Source organism: Lampetra fluviatilis, chromosome 19 (assembly GCF_964198595.1).
Source record: "Lampetra fluviatilis chromosome 19, kcLamFluv1.1, whole genome shotgun sequence".
In the NCBI taxonomy this organism is placed as follows: domain Eukaryota; kingdom Metazoa; phylum Chordata; class Hyperoartia; order Petromyzontiformes; family Petromyzontidae; genus Lampetra; species Lampetra fluviatilis.
The window spans coordinates 12,344,366-12,360,245 of record NC_136293.1 but is presented as its reverse complement, the minus strand read 5'-3'; the positions used below and the strand labels follow the sequence as shown (position 1 = coordinate 12,360,245).

The 15,880-nt window shown below is 46.8% G+C and overlaps 1 protein-coding gene across 2 annotated transcripts in view; it reads left to right on the top strand.

Moving 5' to 3' along the window:
- Positions 1-11,793, top strand: part of LOC144937690 (mineralocorticoid receptor-like) — a 131,823-nt gene extending 120,030 nt beyond the window's left edge. Inside the window, exons 8-9 of one of the 2 annotated variants that reach the window (XM_078865108.1) lie at positions 2,668-2,815; positions 8,597-11,793. In XM_078865108.1, the coding sequence (XP_078721234.1) occupies positions 2,668-2,815; positions 8,597-8,658 (210 nt within the window). In that variant the 3' untranslated portion in view covers positions 8,659-11,793. Of the gene's footprint in view, positions 1-2,667; positions 4,021-8,596 lie in introns of those variants that run through there. The other variant, XM_078865109.1, reaches the window with a different exon arrangement.
- Positions 11,794-15,880: the final 4,087 nt, after the last annotated feature.

Sequence of the window (15,880 nt, the reverse complement as noted above, 5' to 3'; positions counted from 1 at the left end):
TCTGCGGCCGTCTGGAACACTCTTCCTTTCCGATATTAGGAAGCTACTGGAGCTACGTACTTTTAAATCATCGAGATTGAAACTCATTTCTTGAGAACTGCTTTTTCGTGTTTAGTTTGTTGTCCTTCCCCCGTACCTCCGATTAGCACGTTTGGCTACGTACGGTGCGACAGAAGTTCAACGTACGTACATACGAGCCACGCTCAGGGTGCAGCTGCCTCCTCCAGCATTTGACGATCTGCGGTCCATGAAGGGTCAACCTCCCCTGGCCCCGTTATGCCGTTTGGGTTGAGGGGCTTCCCCCTTCCTCGAGGAAATGCTCAGCAAATTGGAAGACCTGATCTTTTGGAGTCGGAGAACAGATTTATATTCTTCTCCTTCAGGTTGTTAATTGCAATGGTTGCTGCAAGTTACTCTTTTGACGGAATTAATTCGTGACGTCCCCGGAAACGCATGCCTGCCACTCGTTCTTGCAGTGACGAACGCCTCTGGGAACCTCTTGAGCGGAGGCTGCGGTAAGCCTTTTCATTCTAAGGGGGTGCGATATTTCGTTGGCAATGTCCGTACGTTGAACTTCTATCGCACCGCACGTAGCCAGCCGTGCCAATCGGAGGTGTGGCAAGTAAGGCACCCGCCACTTTCGCTCACCTGGCTAGAACACTTCCTCTGTCAGCTGAGATTTCTGAGAAGATCTTCGCTAGATACCTTGCGCAGACATGGCAGCTGTTTGAGCCGTTTCTCCTCAGATACAGAAGGAGGGGGTGGGAAGCCAACCTCAGATGCAAGCTGCACACCACACACACATATGCACACGAGGAGATAATAGAACATTTTGTAGACCACCTTAATCATGTAGGTTTCTTGTAAGGCTGCCGCATGATGTACATATCATAGTAGTTTGCACTTAATTATGCAACGGTCAACAACATCAGTGCATGTCCCTCATGTAGTCAGTCACACACGCGCACACACACCTGAGGAAGTGTAGTCTGCACACATGGTTTGTCTCTGGGCATGACCACTTTCCTCATATTTGCAAAATGACTTGCAAATATGAGGAAATTGGCAGAACACTGAATGGCCATTCTAGAATATGAGGCTTGGAGACTCATTAAGGTTTTCGTGAGGAAAAATATTATTGTAATGTCATGCTAACATGATTTTATTGTATAAGAAGTTCTCTTAATGTCAACTTTGAACATTTTGTGCTCTTGAACCCATTAAATCACTTGATCGACTAATATGGTTGGCAAAATCAGAGTTTCTCATCAGCAATATCGATTGCGAAATTTCCCGCCACGCCTGTGCAGATTGGCATTCAATCACGAACATCCAGGATCCCACTGAAACCTCGTGACCCGTTCCTGTCAGCGAGACCACAACGCCCCCAAACCCTCACACTCCTCCACTGGATCATCATCATACAATTCCGATTGAAATTCAAGCCTGACCTCACCATCTTTAACAACATCCACCATGGACTTTCACATCTCTCTCCCTCCTCTGCTCTCAACTCACTCTTCTCCTCATACTCCTCCTCCCCACGCACTCGACGACCGAGGCCTTCTGTAAAATCCTCCAGTCAGCGGGAGGTCACTCCTTCTCTGCTGCTGCCCATGTAGTCTGGAACTCCCTCCACCTGAAACTTAATTTGGAGCTATTTAAGGCCTCGACACAGAGGCGTGATTTCTCTTTGTGCCTATGTTTGTTCTCTCTCTATGTATCTCTGTGATATCTGTCCGCTTATATGTCTGTCTATATGTCTCTGGCTCTGTGTTTTATCTCTCTCCCAAATGTTGCATTCTCAGGAAGAATGTAATCAACCAGGTAGGGTGTTGACTGTTATGTTATCCGACTCTCTGTTGTATTACATTACATTTCTAAGTATACTAGATTTGTGTTTCTATTCAATTGATACCTGATGATGATTGCATGTGTTGCAATCGAAACGTCGTATGCTAGTATTTAATTTAATTTATTATTTTATCTTGATACGTGACTACCGAAAGAACCAAAGAATACTCCCTCTACCTGGCCATCTGTGTTACCGACTCCCTGCCCCTGTTCACGTAAAGCCTCAAGACCTTCCCTTCTGCCTGTGCCTCGAATAGAAACGCAGACCCTCGTGATGCGGCTGTCCTACTTTCTGTACAACATCTTGAGATGCAGCTGCATTGTTGAGATTCGATGTAAACTCCAAATTGTAGGTGTATTCCTAACATACGTGTGTGGCCTGTGTGTGGACATTACGTGTGTGCATATTTGGCGCGTGTTTTGCATGCGTGTTTAGCGTGTGTGTGTGTCCGCGTGCATATTTGACATTTTGTGTAAATGTGTATGTTTGGGTTTTGCGCGTGTGTATCCATCTGTTGTTTGGTGTGTGTCGATGCGTCCGTGTATGGTTTGTGTGTGTGCTCATGTTTGCCTTTTGCGCGTGTTTGATTTGTGCGTGTGTGTACGCACGTATGGTGTGCATGCGCGTGTTTGTCTTTGTGTCTTTGCTTTGTGTGCACCGTTTTTGTTTATGCATGTCTGGATTGTGTATTCATGTGCGCGTGCGTTTGCTTTATGCGCGCTCGCGTGTTGGTTCCCAGCCAGTGCTCGCTAACAGCACTTGCCCCAACAGTCCGTCAAGGCTATACAGGGTATCTTCGTCTTTGTCCCCAGCTGGTGGGCGGCATGCTGCAGTTCTGCTTCCACACCTTCGTGCAGTCACAGACGCTGTCCGTGGAGTTCCCCGAGATGATGTCGGAGATGATCAACGCCCAGCTGCCCCGCGTGCTCGCCGGCATGGCCAAGCCGCTGCTCTTCCACGGCAAGCGAGTGTGACGGCACGTGGGCTGCCCCCGTGGCGCCGTCGTCGTCGTGCCCAACGAGCGTGGCTCCGACTGGGCCAACACGTAACCAGACGCTTGCCCCTTAAGGGCGACCTTGGAATTGGACCGCCACACACTTTGAGATTTTTACGCCCGATTACAAATGAGATTTTACGTGGGCGGAGTGTGTGTGTGGCCTGATTCCTGAACTGGCTTACGGTGGCAGGTTTGTGATTGCCCATTGCACTAGCCCAGCTCTGGTTGACCCCGGACAGCTCTGCCTCAACCATCCCACACGAAACTCTTACTTTTTTTTTACCTTATACAGCTGCTTTCCTGTAGCCACGCCTGCGCCATTCGCCCACTGCAGCCGCCTCCAGAAGCCACATCTCGCATCCAGCCCCGCTGACGTCAACCCCTTACGGTTACCCTTCGACGGCCACCATAGCCAATCCTCCTCCAGATGTCCCCAAGAGCTGTCAATGTTTTGCTGGACAACGCCATCCTAGAGAGAATCCCCTCGCTGTGGGTCAGCCCCGTTTCCACCTTCCCCTCCCAGAACGGTCCTGCCTTCTGCGACTGCTGTCGACGCAACGCTTTCGTCCGTTTGCCGCGTCTCTCGTTGCCGTGATTCTGTGACCGCCGGGAAGCGAGGCAGCCTGGATCACAAAGTGGGCCGAACGGGGCTCAGCCTTGCGGTTCCCCCTGGTAGCCTCGCCGAGCCGGCCTGGCGTTAAGCGGCCTTTGTGAGCGGGCCGCGGGTTTTCACGCGGGTTGTTCTCGGAGCCGGTCGCAATGTCACGGAGTCACCGTTGTAACTGGATTCGTCCTCGGTGCAGTCCCTCGCGTAGTTGAAACTTGAGGGCCTTGTATTTTTTGTTAAATTACAATAATGGATATTAGTTTGGACAAGCCTTACATAACCCAAGCCTGCGTAGTTTACTTTCATGTTTGTATATCACCTTGCATTGCATGTAATAATGGCTATGTTGTCAGCAAAATCTGAGATGGATGATACCTTTTCCAATTTAACTCTCAAAATATGTCTCCTAATGTCGTCGTGAATTCTCTTGGCGTGAGATTCTCCTTTCTTAACCCCTCTTCTGCTTTGTCTTTTGTCGTTTTCTTCACGCAATCTCGCCATAGATGATCCATTTCTACAAATGGGTTCATTAAGTTCAATAAATATTAGTAAGGCTTTGGATTTTCGGGCTTTGGGTGACTATCAGTTTACAATTGCTTAAATGCATTTTCATATAAAACAAAAGCCAGGCATAGTGGTATTTGGTATTTATTGTCTTTTATAGAAGCTGATTGATAGTTGGATGTGATCACTAGTAGAAATATGTCTATTGGCCTTTGACGATTTGCATTGAATTCCTCCACTAGTTTCATGATTGTATCTGTTGTCTACTATAGTGCTGTCTTGCATTCTAAGGGCTACTCTTTGTGGTTTACTAGTTATTAAACCTTTTCACCCTTCCATACTCCCATTCGTTGTTAGACGAACTTCGCTAATCTTTGTTTTGTAAGTTAAGAACTCAATTCATGAACTCGAGGAAATTATTGAAGAACTTAAAATAAGAGAAGTTGGGCTCCAGGTAAAAATTTACAAAACTAAATTCACTGACAACAAATTTGTCGAAACAAAATAAAATAATTGTTGGAGGAACACCACTGGGAAATACAACAGAATATCCATATCCAGGTAAAATTATCGACGTTATAAATTATGAAATAACAAGGGGGAATGAGAGCAGGTTGGAGTGATTATGGATTATTGAATTTTATCATAATGAGGAAACCATTCAATCTGTTTATATCACCGGCTGTGATCAGAAACACGGACAAAGTAACTGGGACAGGAGCCGAAAAGTGAGCAAGGATACATGGAGAGATGCATGTTGGGAACCATGCTGAGGAACAGACTGTCAAAAAGAGTCATCAGGATTGGCAGCACACGTCACTAGAAGGGATGATTGTGGGTGGTCGAGACTGGTGATGGAATGTTCGCCACGGTAGGGGTCTTGCCCGAGAGGAAGACCGACCACCGTGGGGCGAGAGCGATGAGGTTAGCTCATGTGTCGGAGTGCGAAGGATTGTGGCATCATGGGACCAAGGGGAGTCGCAAACACACGTGGAGGCCTTTAATACGTTTTATTTGCGGCCCATTGACCCATTGCGGGGTCGGCGTTCATCGCTGGGGTTGTGCTGTTGTAAAGTGTGGGCTCAGTGTGGGGAAACTTGCTTCGTCCGGGCACTGCATGGCTCCAGTTCTGGTGCAGGACGAGCTGCACGGCACGGCTTCCCATCCCAGTTCTCCGTGAGCCATTCGGCTCCGTAGGCTCGGCCCCTCGCTACCGCTCCATGGCTATCGCAAAGGTCGAGGAGCGATCTAGAAAAAATGCACTTTGTTAAATGCAGGCATGGGTTACGTTAGACTATTCTAAATAGAAATAAAAAAATTGTTACTTTTGTAATTTTCCACCAAGCATTTTTTGCACAAATACGACTGGAAACTGAATTGAACAGGTGACATCGCAGAGCGCGCGGATGTTCAGTTTGCGTTGACCCCGTGACGTCGCGACTTGGTTGTGATACGAAAAAAATGCGGTCGTGAACTCCCAGGCCTGTCTTCCAAGCTCACTGGGAGTCGGGTCATTCCGGTACCGTGGGGACAACGTGCTGAGCCGGCAAGCCTGGTCCGAGCACCAGGCGGGCACGCTTCGCCGCGGTCGTGGGAAATCGGCGTGCTCCCTCCGCTTTTTGAGCCGGTGGTTTATTACGCTCGGTAAAGCTGGTTTTGTTTACTACTGAACTGAGAGTCGGATAGCGTTATTGGTTGTGTGTCTGGTCGAAAGACTTCATCAATACCTGACACTCTTAACTAAGTGGAGGGCACAACGCAGCACTAAGGTACCCGGACACGAAGGTTATCGCGGTGTGCCGTGCGTCCGCTGTAGAAAACTCGACGAAGTGACTCGTGCCGCTCCGTGGTCTTCTCTTCTGAGTATCCATCTCATTCCTTTCACGTTTTTTTTCATGTTGTGCCAATTATTTTTGCTCGTAAAATTAACAGGTGACGTTACATTAATCTGAATTTGGACACTTTTTAAGATCATGTAATTAATGGGATATTTTTGTTTCATTTTTTTGCCTTGGATTTTAGGAGTGTTTCTTTTTCCTTCTTATTATAGCATGGCCCAATATACCAGTGGCTGTTATCATACATGATCTGGAAAGGCATAGCAACATCGACTAAAAGCACTTTTTGTGACTTATAAAATAAATTATCTGAATAATTACAGTATGCAGTCGAATCCCTTTCGCAATAAACATCAAGGCTCACCGCTGCACACACAAGTCAGGGCACGTATGAAATCGCCAGAGGAATTGGTGCTCGTGGTGCAATTGTTTCCGGGGGAAAGTTTTTTCTAGATGTATTCCACGGTAATTTATTGCAAGTGTAACACGTAAGCTTTCGCAACCAATATTATCCATAATAGAGGGGGTTTTTGGGTTAGATTGCGTAAATATAAATGTGTCGTAAGACTCGCCACCACCCGACACAGACAGTAAGGTTTGTCACCTAAACAGAACATGCCAATTCGTTACTAGTACAGTGCACCGGTGTGATGGAGAATAAATCCACTGCATTTTAAATTTGCGTAGGACCTTTCGCCAGTAATTACAACTAGCATCATCATCAGGCGACGGTGACGCTAGTTGATGATTGTCGTCAAGTGTTTTTGTTTTAACATCTCTTTTCAAATATAGTTTTTTTAAAAATATATATAATGTATTCCCTTAATGTATTCGGCAAGTTACAAGAAATAGCGACTGCAAATATAGAGCCCAACTGACATCGCCATTGCCCATTCCTCTCCGTGGTTTAAGTGCAGCCTCAGTTGTGCCTTTGCTTTTTATTGTTCACCTGCGCTGAGACATACCCAGGCCAGGAGCAGGGGCATCAATTTTGTTGGTGCTCAATGCTAGCAATAAAACAAGGCCTCAATTCAAATGAATCTTTACAGCCTTCTCCACAGTCGCTGATCACACATGGCTTCTTTATGGAATGGGACAGCTGTTGGACGTTAACCGGGATTTATTACGTAATTCCGCTCCGTTAGTATTTAACGCAACGGTTACTTATGAAGCACTACACAGGCCACCGATCACGCCATCTCTGCGCCGCTGTGGCGAAGCGGTGGATTTCGGTAAAAGATTTTGAGAGCCCTGTGCACCTTCTCCAAGGTTGTAGCGCGTGTCCATCAGGTTACGCCACATGTTGTTCGGAACGATGTCCTGCGTCTTGCTCCACGTCATCGAAGCTTCTTCAGGAAGCGGAGATGATCCCAGAGTGCGGAGCTGGAAGCCTGGAGCAAAACGTCAGACATGCACAACAACGCATGGCACAACCTGAAAACACATCGGGGAGCCGCACAGCACAACCGCGAGAACCCACACAGCTGACCGGTACAGCCGGTTCATCTGCCAGTTTTCTTCCACAGCGCCCACAATTATTATTACCATTTCACCATCACAGTCAGGTCCCCTGTCTTGACAAACTGCGCGATGATGATGATGGTGTTGCGGTTTTTATTTGTCGGTACATAATGTGTGAATTAGGTGTCGAAAACAACAATCGCACCAAAATGCAGTAATCTGGAGTATCTCCATTGCGGATATTAAAAAGATCGTGACCTTCAATGTGGGTTTTGAATGCACCCATATGTTGTTGTTGAGGTGCCTTTCCTGGATGTGTTAGCATCTAAGGACACGTGTGTGACCCTATCAATTTGATGGCTTAACAGTTTTGGATGTTTGATTTTGGCCTCATGTCTTTGGTCACTTCGCTCGTTCGCTTTCGTTCCTCGAGTGTTTTGAGTTTCCCTCTTTTCGCTTTGTAAGTGTAAACAATGATGATACAACTGTGAAGTCTTGGAAGTCTTAAAGACTCTATGAGACTTTGATGCAAAACATTACAGACCCGAATTTGGTGCAATGTTTGTGGTGTTTGGCAGAATTTTCCGAGGGTTGCAGCCCAGATAATTTTTCCGGCTGGCATAGGTGTCGTTTGGCCGGGCTTCATAATTTATAAAAATGTTTGCATTTCAGACACGGTTACAAAAAAAATAGTTTGGCTTTGTCGGATATTTCAGCTTAAAAGGTTAAGCCCCCTCTGTGAATTTCTTCTCAGTTGGAAATCATTTTCTGCAAAGGGTTGAATGTCCCAATTGCCTGCACCAAATACTTAATACTCGAGGGTTTTGTTGCTGTCAAAAACATCGTCAGATGTTCATCTGCTGCCAAGTAAAAACGAGAAGTTCTGTTTTCATTTGAAATGTTTAAAAAAAACCAGCGTGACAAAAATTGACTATCTATCAAAATGACGACGACGAATTTATTCTTCTCATCTCCCCTCTGTTTCATTTAGTGAAGCCCAAAATGTTTAATGTGGTCTCTGGCACGAATTGAAGAGTGAGCAAAGAATATACATTCATGCTGGCCAAATGCTTCGAGGCGTTAGCTCCTCCGCAACGAAGACTCCAATGTGGGGGGGGGGGGGGGGGGGGGGCCTTCCTCAACATTTGCTGCTGGGAGGCATTTTAATGTTTTATGGGCCATAGCAGCCGGACATTAAACGCTTCAGAGTACAAGTTGAGTTGACCTGCTAGAATTCTTTTTTTTAACAAGCTCGAAGATGTAGTCCAATATCCGACCTATAAAGGAGATATTCACATTCTAAAGTATGATGCCTCTCACCCCCCCTCGCCCAGGTCAAGACGCTCAGTGGATGCCACCGACCCGAAACCCCATGCATCACCGCAGCCTCTCTTGAGGCACTCATAGGAGCAAGAGGTGTTCCAACTTTGTTTTATTTTTTATTATTTTCGTTGCCACACGAGGGAATTTCTTTTGTAGCACTGCTGTCATCGGAATCGTCGCCCGCACATCCCCTGGACCTTTTTGACGTGGGAAGTGTAAAACGGCCGCGGTCGTTTTCTCTTTTGAGCGCTGCGATGGTCGACGTCGACGCCGGCGGTGGCGGCGGTGGTGGCGGTGGTGGCGGTGGTGGCGCCGTCTCCAGCGCATCGCGCTTGCTGCTAATACCCCACCCCGGGGACCCCTTTCCCTGGCCAGTGCCTCGCTCTTATCAAGCAAGTGTGTATATGGCCGATGCGGTATTTTTGTGCGTGTGTGTGTGCACTCTGCCGATGAATGTACAGAGCCGAGGTTTAATCTGCTCTCATTAGCATGCATTTGTATAATAATTGAAAGCAATCATATTACATCATTTTTCATTCGAGACCGTAAATTAGCACTTATACAGTATATACACGCACATTATCCCACAGTACAGTAGTTCAGCTCGTGGACTGTTTAGTACTCTTTAATGTATATTGCCGTGGTACCTTCCGTGCCGTTGGTATCCTGCGGGCTTTTCCAAACGTTGTAAATGCGATCTCCTTCCGAAAGGTATGGACCATACACAGGGAGAGACTCTTCTGCTGTGTGTGTGTGTGGGCGCCTGTGTGTGTTTTTTAAATGCAGTGTTTCAGACGAGTGCAATTTTCCTAAGGCCCCTTCACGACCCCGAGTGAGAGTCGTGGCAGCTGGGTGTTTTTTGGGGGAAGGTCGAGCACGCGGTCACCGCGGATTACCTGGTTCCTACCAGCCCCGGGGTAACGGACAGAGTGATCACACTCACAAGGGGGTGACGGGGACGTTGAATCGAGATGGCTTCACTTGAAACCGCGTGCGCGCGCGCACACGCACACACACACAGTCCCCGGAGCAGGTCATGGGTACAAGATGTCAAATCTGCTCGGTGTGGTTTGAAGGGTGAACTCTGTTATGAACAGTGGTCTGTAGGATAAATGCTCCACAGCAGCACAAGCCGATGTAGGCCACTGTGTTGTTTACTCTGCCTCTCAAGGGGCACTCTTGTGCGCTTTGGAATGAAGACAGCACCTGTGCTGGAACTCAGCCACTGGGGGTCTGTCGCGGGTGGTCGGACACCCCCGACAATCTCATTTATGTCTTAAGAGGCACCCATAACACGTGTTGGACAAAGTCATGGTGTTTTTTTGTGTCGTTTTTCTCCCTTCAGCAAGGTGGCATAAATGCCGAGTAGGCTGATGACAGGAGCCTTCCGATGCACAGTAGTGCGCACACAGTAGACTTGGTACAATACTGAGATCAGTAGCCAGGAGTTTTGTAGATTCTAGATAATGACAGTGCAGTAGAACTGCACTTATCCACAGCCATTTTCACCGTGATTCCAATTATCTGCAGCACCATGCTGCAACTAATAACCACCAGAAAAAATTTTGCATAGAAGACGCCGCAAACTAAAAAAATGTGGCTGTGCACCTCAAAATTGTACCCCCCCTTGAGTGTGATTGCAAACATAAAGTACTTATAAAGTCACTGTATATAAAAAAAATAATGATAATAATAAAACATACATTTTAAATGTTTACCCGTGGAAATCCTCCACCAGTCTTCAAGAGTTTGTTTCATCCGAATTCTTGGATGTTTGGCCAAGTTAACTTTTGAATGTTTTTATTTGTGATGTGTGATGTGTGGGAGGAAAACTGGAGTGCTCAGAGAGAGCCCATGCATACTTGGAGACAACGCTTCAACACTACAAAGATAAGGCCGAATCCTACTTGCTGTTCTGCCTTTTAAAGGCAACTTAGTTGCCCAGAGACTGGTGCCTGAATGTATTATTCCTATATAGCAGTACCTTTACAACTGCGACACTCAAAGGTTGGCAGGTATTTGGAGATACTTGTTTGAGAACTAAGTGGTACTCTGTGCTTGCAAAGGTACGACGTTGTCGCTTAATTTCCAGAGATAGGAATAATTATGAAACGAGGAATGTGTGTAAAGTAGGACTTCGAGAAAATACGCTTTTGTATTTTCTGTCTGTGAATGAGATTGTCTATATATATTTTAAATCTTCTATGTAAAGCATTTATTTTTGGTTAAAAAAAATGGAAATCGGCATTTTTTTAGTTTCTGGTATAAATCTTAAGTTTTTGCAACTTCTTGTCTTCTGTCATCTTCATAAAGCTCTTAAGAAAATAATTAAAAAGATACGTGCGACTTATTTAAACACGTATCACGGTGAAGCTTTATGCATTTATTGCCAAAGCAGTACATGTGTTGGAGGGCATTTGTGAACTTCATTTTAAAATCTCTCGATATTCTTACCCATCTGATTTTCGTTACAACACCTACGGACTATCACATCATAACAGTTCTATCCGCAATTCATATGGCGCTCTTCGCAAAAGCGTGCCACGTTTGGCGCTGAGATGTGATCGTCATTCAGCGAGCACTTCGACTCGTGTAAAATCTCCCCCCGGCTAGCCCACACCAACACTCGCTGCATGCTTGCCTGCCCTCATGCTCACGTCGGCCTAACACTGGCTGTCCAACAACTATCGTGGGGAAAAAAGAAATCCCCCATCGCCCCCCTCCCCAGCGCGCCCACATGGAATGGCTCAAATCTGCATGCCGCATGCTCTGCCGGCCGAGGACGTTCCAATCGATGAGGGAGATTCCAAACTGAGAATGGGGAGGACGAGACGTTTGGGCTGTCCGATAACAGCATCCGACTTCTAATCCGCTGCCACCTCTAACCCCGACCCACAACCTCAACGGCGTTTTGCGTTTAACTGTGGTATACAAGCCGAACCAAGTTTATGCACCTTTGCGTAAATTTGAGTCTTGCCCTTCAAGAAAAAACAATTCCAAGGCTCTTAACGCATCGTTCTGAGATGGATTTATTGTGTTCGATATGCTTTGGATGTCTCAGTAGTAGTGTCCTGTGTTTATTGTTCGCCTTTGTCTCGTGTTTATTAACGGAGGGGTTATTCGTGTTGCTAATAAACAGCAACTTTGTCAAGCTGCTGTTTTGTGCCTGCATACAGTAAACTATTTGTCAAAACTTCTAATTGTAGAATTTCTCTTTGTTGGTTTATTTTTTATGTATATATAGATCTTTTTTGCCCTGCTATGTGTGTGCGCGTGTTTTGTTTGAACTCAAAATGTGTTCAGAAACAATGTTGGCGTTTGATTCTGCTTCAAAGTTATTTTTTCTTCATTTAATTATCGCTATAATTATCACCAAAATGCGAGAAGACCAGCTGTCAGGATGGATATTTAAAACCTAATTTATTAACCCCATCTGCTCCCGAAACAACAAATGATCTCATCCTAGATTTTACAACACCAGTCGCGCAACTCCGATAAGCACGGTTGGCTACGTACGGTGCGAAAGAAGTTCAACGTGCATACATATACACGTTAAGTAACAGCGTCCAAGTTTACACGTGTATTTTAACATTTTTAATCCGCAAAACTCCGTATTTTCATGCGGCCTTATTGACGGCCACAATTTCAGCTTTTTGCAGAAAGTGACCCTTAAATCAGCGTTCCTCATTTGGTGTGAGGCCATCTCTTTTTTTATCTAAATTAAAAACACCGACTTGGTCATTTTTCGAAAATAATGGCCATTGAGACTAGGTCTGGGTACATCGGCGGTGTAAGCTAATGAGTGCGCGCGCACGCATGGATATGCGTTCAAGAGCCGTCTCGCGCGTTCGTGCGTTCGTGCGTCCGTCTCGCGAGGACGATTAACCCACCTTAAAACGGTAGCGCGAACAAAACGTGTGGAAGGCCGCGTCTTAGTCTCTTGGACTCTTCATCAAGGGCTCGAACAAATGGCGTTCGTCTGCGGCGTCGATCTCTCTCTCCCCTCCCAGCCCCTACACCACCCGTTGGGGAAGAGGCGCGCAGAGGTCGCGGGATCTGTGATTTGGCCTCTCGCGTCTCTGCTCGCTCGTGACTTACAACCCGGTTGTCTTCACCCAATTTCTCGACAACGTAGCTCACGACGTGAACCCTCGCTCATAAAGAAGTCAGACAAATATTGTTTTTTTTCATTCTACGTTTGTGGATTAAGTTTCCCGTACATTACTGGGTTTTTTTTGTGTGTACATGTAGACTTGATTGCATTTTATTTTTCATTTATATTCATTATCGTCTTCTGGTGGAGGGAAGACAGCTGCGAGAGGAACCAACTTCAGGTGGAGTGTGTGAGGTCTTTGTGCTTGGGCGAAGCTTTCAAAGAACTCACGCTCCATTACGGGCTGCTTTTTCCACGTTTGCTTATTTAAATATTTGAGGATAAATGAAGTCGTTACGCCTATGACTGAATCACCCGGAGCGTACCCAATCCCATCAGATTTTGAAAGCGCTAAAGCATTCATAGTTCTTAAAATTCATAGCAATGCATTACAGAAGACCCAACACCAGCCAATCGGAATAATCTCTCGAAGGCATCGCTCCCCGTTTTAATCAATCAATCAAACGTTATTTCACATAGCACTATTCGTGCAAAAATGCAATACATAGTGCTTTACAGGCATGAACAATAAAAGTGAAATTGTAGGCAAAATACAATCACGTAACACATTTCTAGCATAATAAAAATAACACATTAAGAACATCCTAATTAAATGCAAGTTTTAAAAAGTAAGTTTTTAGATTTATTGTAAAAAGTGCTTAATGGTTCTGAAACCCTCAAATCCCCTGGCAGGCTGTCCCACAGGCGATGATCGTGCACACTAGGAGCCGCTTCTCCGCAGCGCACTGGCAATCACGGCCGAGACGGCGGCGCTGCAGAGCAATTCCACATTCTCTCCAGTTGCTTTCTTATCCTTCTTCAGAATGTCCCCAATGTTGTTTGACCTTGGGGACATTTTTGTGATGCAGAGAATACGGTCACCTGTTGATTGGCGAGAACACGGCAACGTGCACGTTGGTGAGGTGTGATGGATGGGTTTTTTTGGAGACCCCTCCCGATCTAATGCGGTCGATTTCAATTTTGAAAACGAGAGATCAGCGTAGCACGTCATTTCTTCGGAAGAACCGGCGGGTAAAGCAGCGACTGCATGTTCGCGGTGTCGGGATGGGGATGGATTATCACGAGAGGAGAGATATTATTTTGCTATTTACTGTGACGAGTTGAAGCAATTCAGCATTTGGCAGCTGCAATATATAAAAACAAACCGTACAAACGCATTCGTACAAACCAAAACAGGCGATGTCACAATCTCATATCAGCTTAAGTGCTTTAGAATACAACAGCCTTCCACTCTGTTCAGCCCGATACGTAGTTAAGTTTTATTATATGTTTTAATTGTAAATTAATGCAGATGTTTTTTTTTACATGTTCCAGATCTTTGGGAAAGTGGTATTTTATTTTCCAAGAGGGTATCCATGGTGTTGTTTATTTTATCTTTTATTTTAAACATCCAGCTTAGCCACTGTTTAGGATCAGGGGTCTTTGTGTGTGTGTGTTTTTTTAAGTGGGATGAGTTATTATTCACGGGCTCCAGCACCTTTGTGCGGCCAACGAGGGCACCCACGCATCCTGACTGACGCATGAACAAAGCCAGCTGCTGAGAAAATCATCCCTAAATGAATCCCGTCGCTGCGGTGCCGGGAAGGACGTGGCACCAGTAGGTGCATGTGGAGGAGGAGGAGGATGGTTCTCTGCTGAGAGCGTGCAGTCCGTGAATCGCAGGAAATCGCACAATGAACTGGACCGAGATAAGATGCCGAGACGTCATTGTCTTTGTCAACGGACGGCCTGCGACACTCCCAAGAGGGCAAGGAGGCAAAGTTCAAAGACGCGGCAGCAAACGAAAGAGGCAAGAATGTGTGGCCGTGACTGTATCTGTCAGTGAATCGGTCCTCCGTTAACGGTGATGTCGATCCCTGCATCGCGGTAACCGGAGAGTAACTCCCATGCTATGAAGAAAGGGGATTGGTGGCGGGCGATGTGAGACACGATCCGAGGTGTGAAGAAGATAGGGTCTCGGTGACTTGGAGTGAGGTTATAGGAACGAGGGGAGGGAATTGGAGAGGGAACCGTGGGGATGAGAGGGGACGTCAGAGTTAAGGGGGGGAGCTGTGGATGAAGAGAGAGCTCTGGGTAGAGAGGAGAGAATTGTGGATGAAGGAGGGAGCTCTGGGTAGAGAGGAGAGAATTGTGGATGAAGGAGGGAGCTCTGGGTAGAGAGGAGAGAGCTGTGGATGAAGGAGGGAGCTCAGTGTAGAGTGGAGAGAGCTGTGGATGAAGGAGGGAGCTATGGGTAGAGAGGAGAGAACTGAGGATGAAGGAGGGAGCTCTGGGTAGAGGGTAGAGAACTGTGGATGAAGGAGGGAGCTCTGGGTAGAGAGGAGAGAGCTGTGGATGAAGGAGGGAGCTCTGGGTAGAGAGGAGAGAGCTGTGGATTAAGGAGGGAGCTCTGGGTAGAGGGGAGAGAGCTGTGGATGAAGGAGGGAGCCCTGGGTAAAAAGGAGAGAGCTGTGGATGAAGGAGGGAGCTTTGGGTAGAGAGGAGAGAGCTGTGGATGAAGGAGGGAGCTCTGGGTAGAGGGGAGAGAGCTGTGGATGAAGGGGGGGGGCTCTGGGTAGAGGGGAGAGAACTGTGGATGAAGGAGGGAGCTATGGGTAGAGAGGAGAGAACTGAGGATGAAGGAGGGAGCTCTGGGTAGAGGGTAGAGAACTGGATGAAGGAGGGAGCTCTGGGTAGAGAGGAGAGAGCTGTGGATGAAGGAGGGAGCTCTGGGTAGAGAGGAGAGAGCTGTGGATTAAGGAGGGAGCTCTGGGTAGAGGGGAGAGAGCTGTGGATGAAGGAGGGAGCCCTGGGTAAAGAGGAGAGAGCTGTGGATGAAGGAGGGAGCTTTGGGTAGAGAGGAGAGCGCTGTGGATGAAGGAGGGAGCTATGGGTAGAGAGGATAGAACTGAGGATGAAGGAGGGAGCTCTGGGTAGAGGGTAGAGAACTGTGGATGAAGGAGGGAGCTCTGGGTAGAGAGGAGAGAGCTGTGGATGAAGGAGGGAGCTCTGGGTAGAGAGGAGAGAGCTGTGGATTAAGGAGGGAGCTCTGGGTAGAGGGGAGAGAGCTGTGGATGAAGGAGGGAGCCCTGGGTAAAGAGGAGAGAGCTGTGGATGAAGGAGGGAGCTTTGGGTAGAGAGG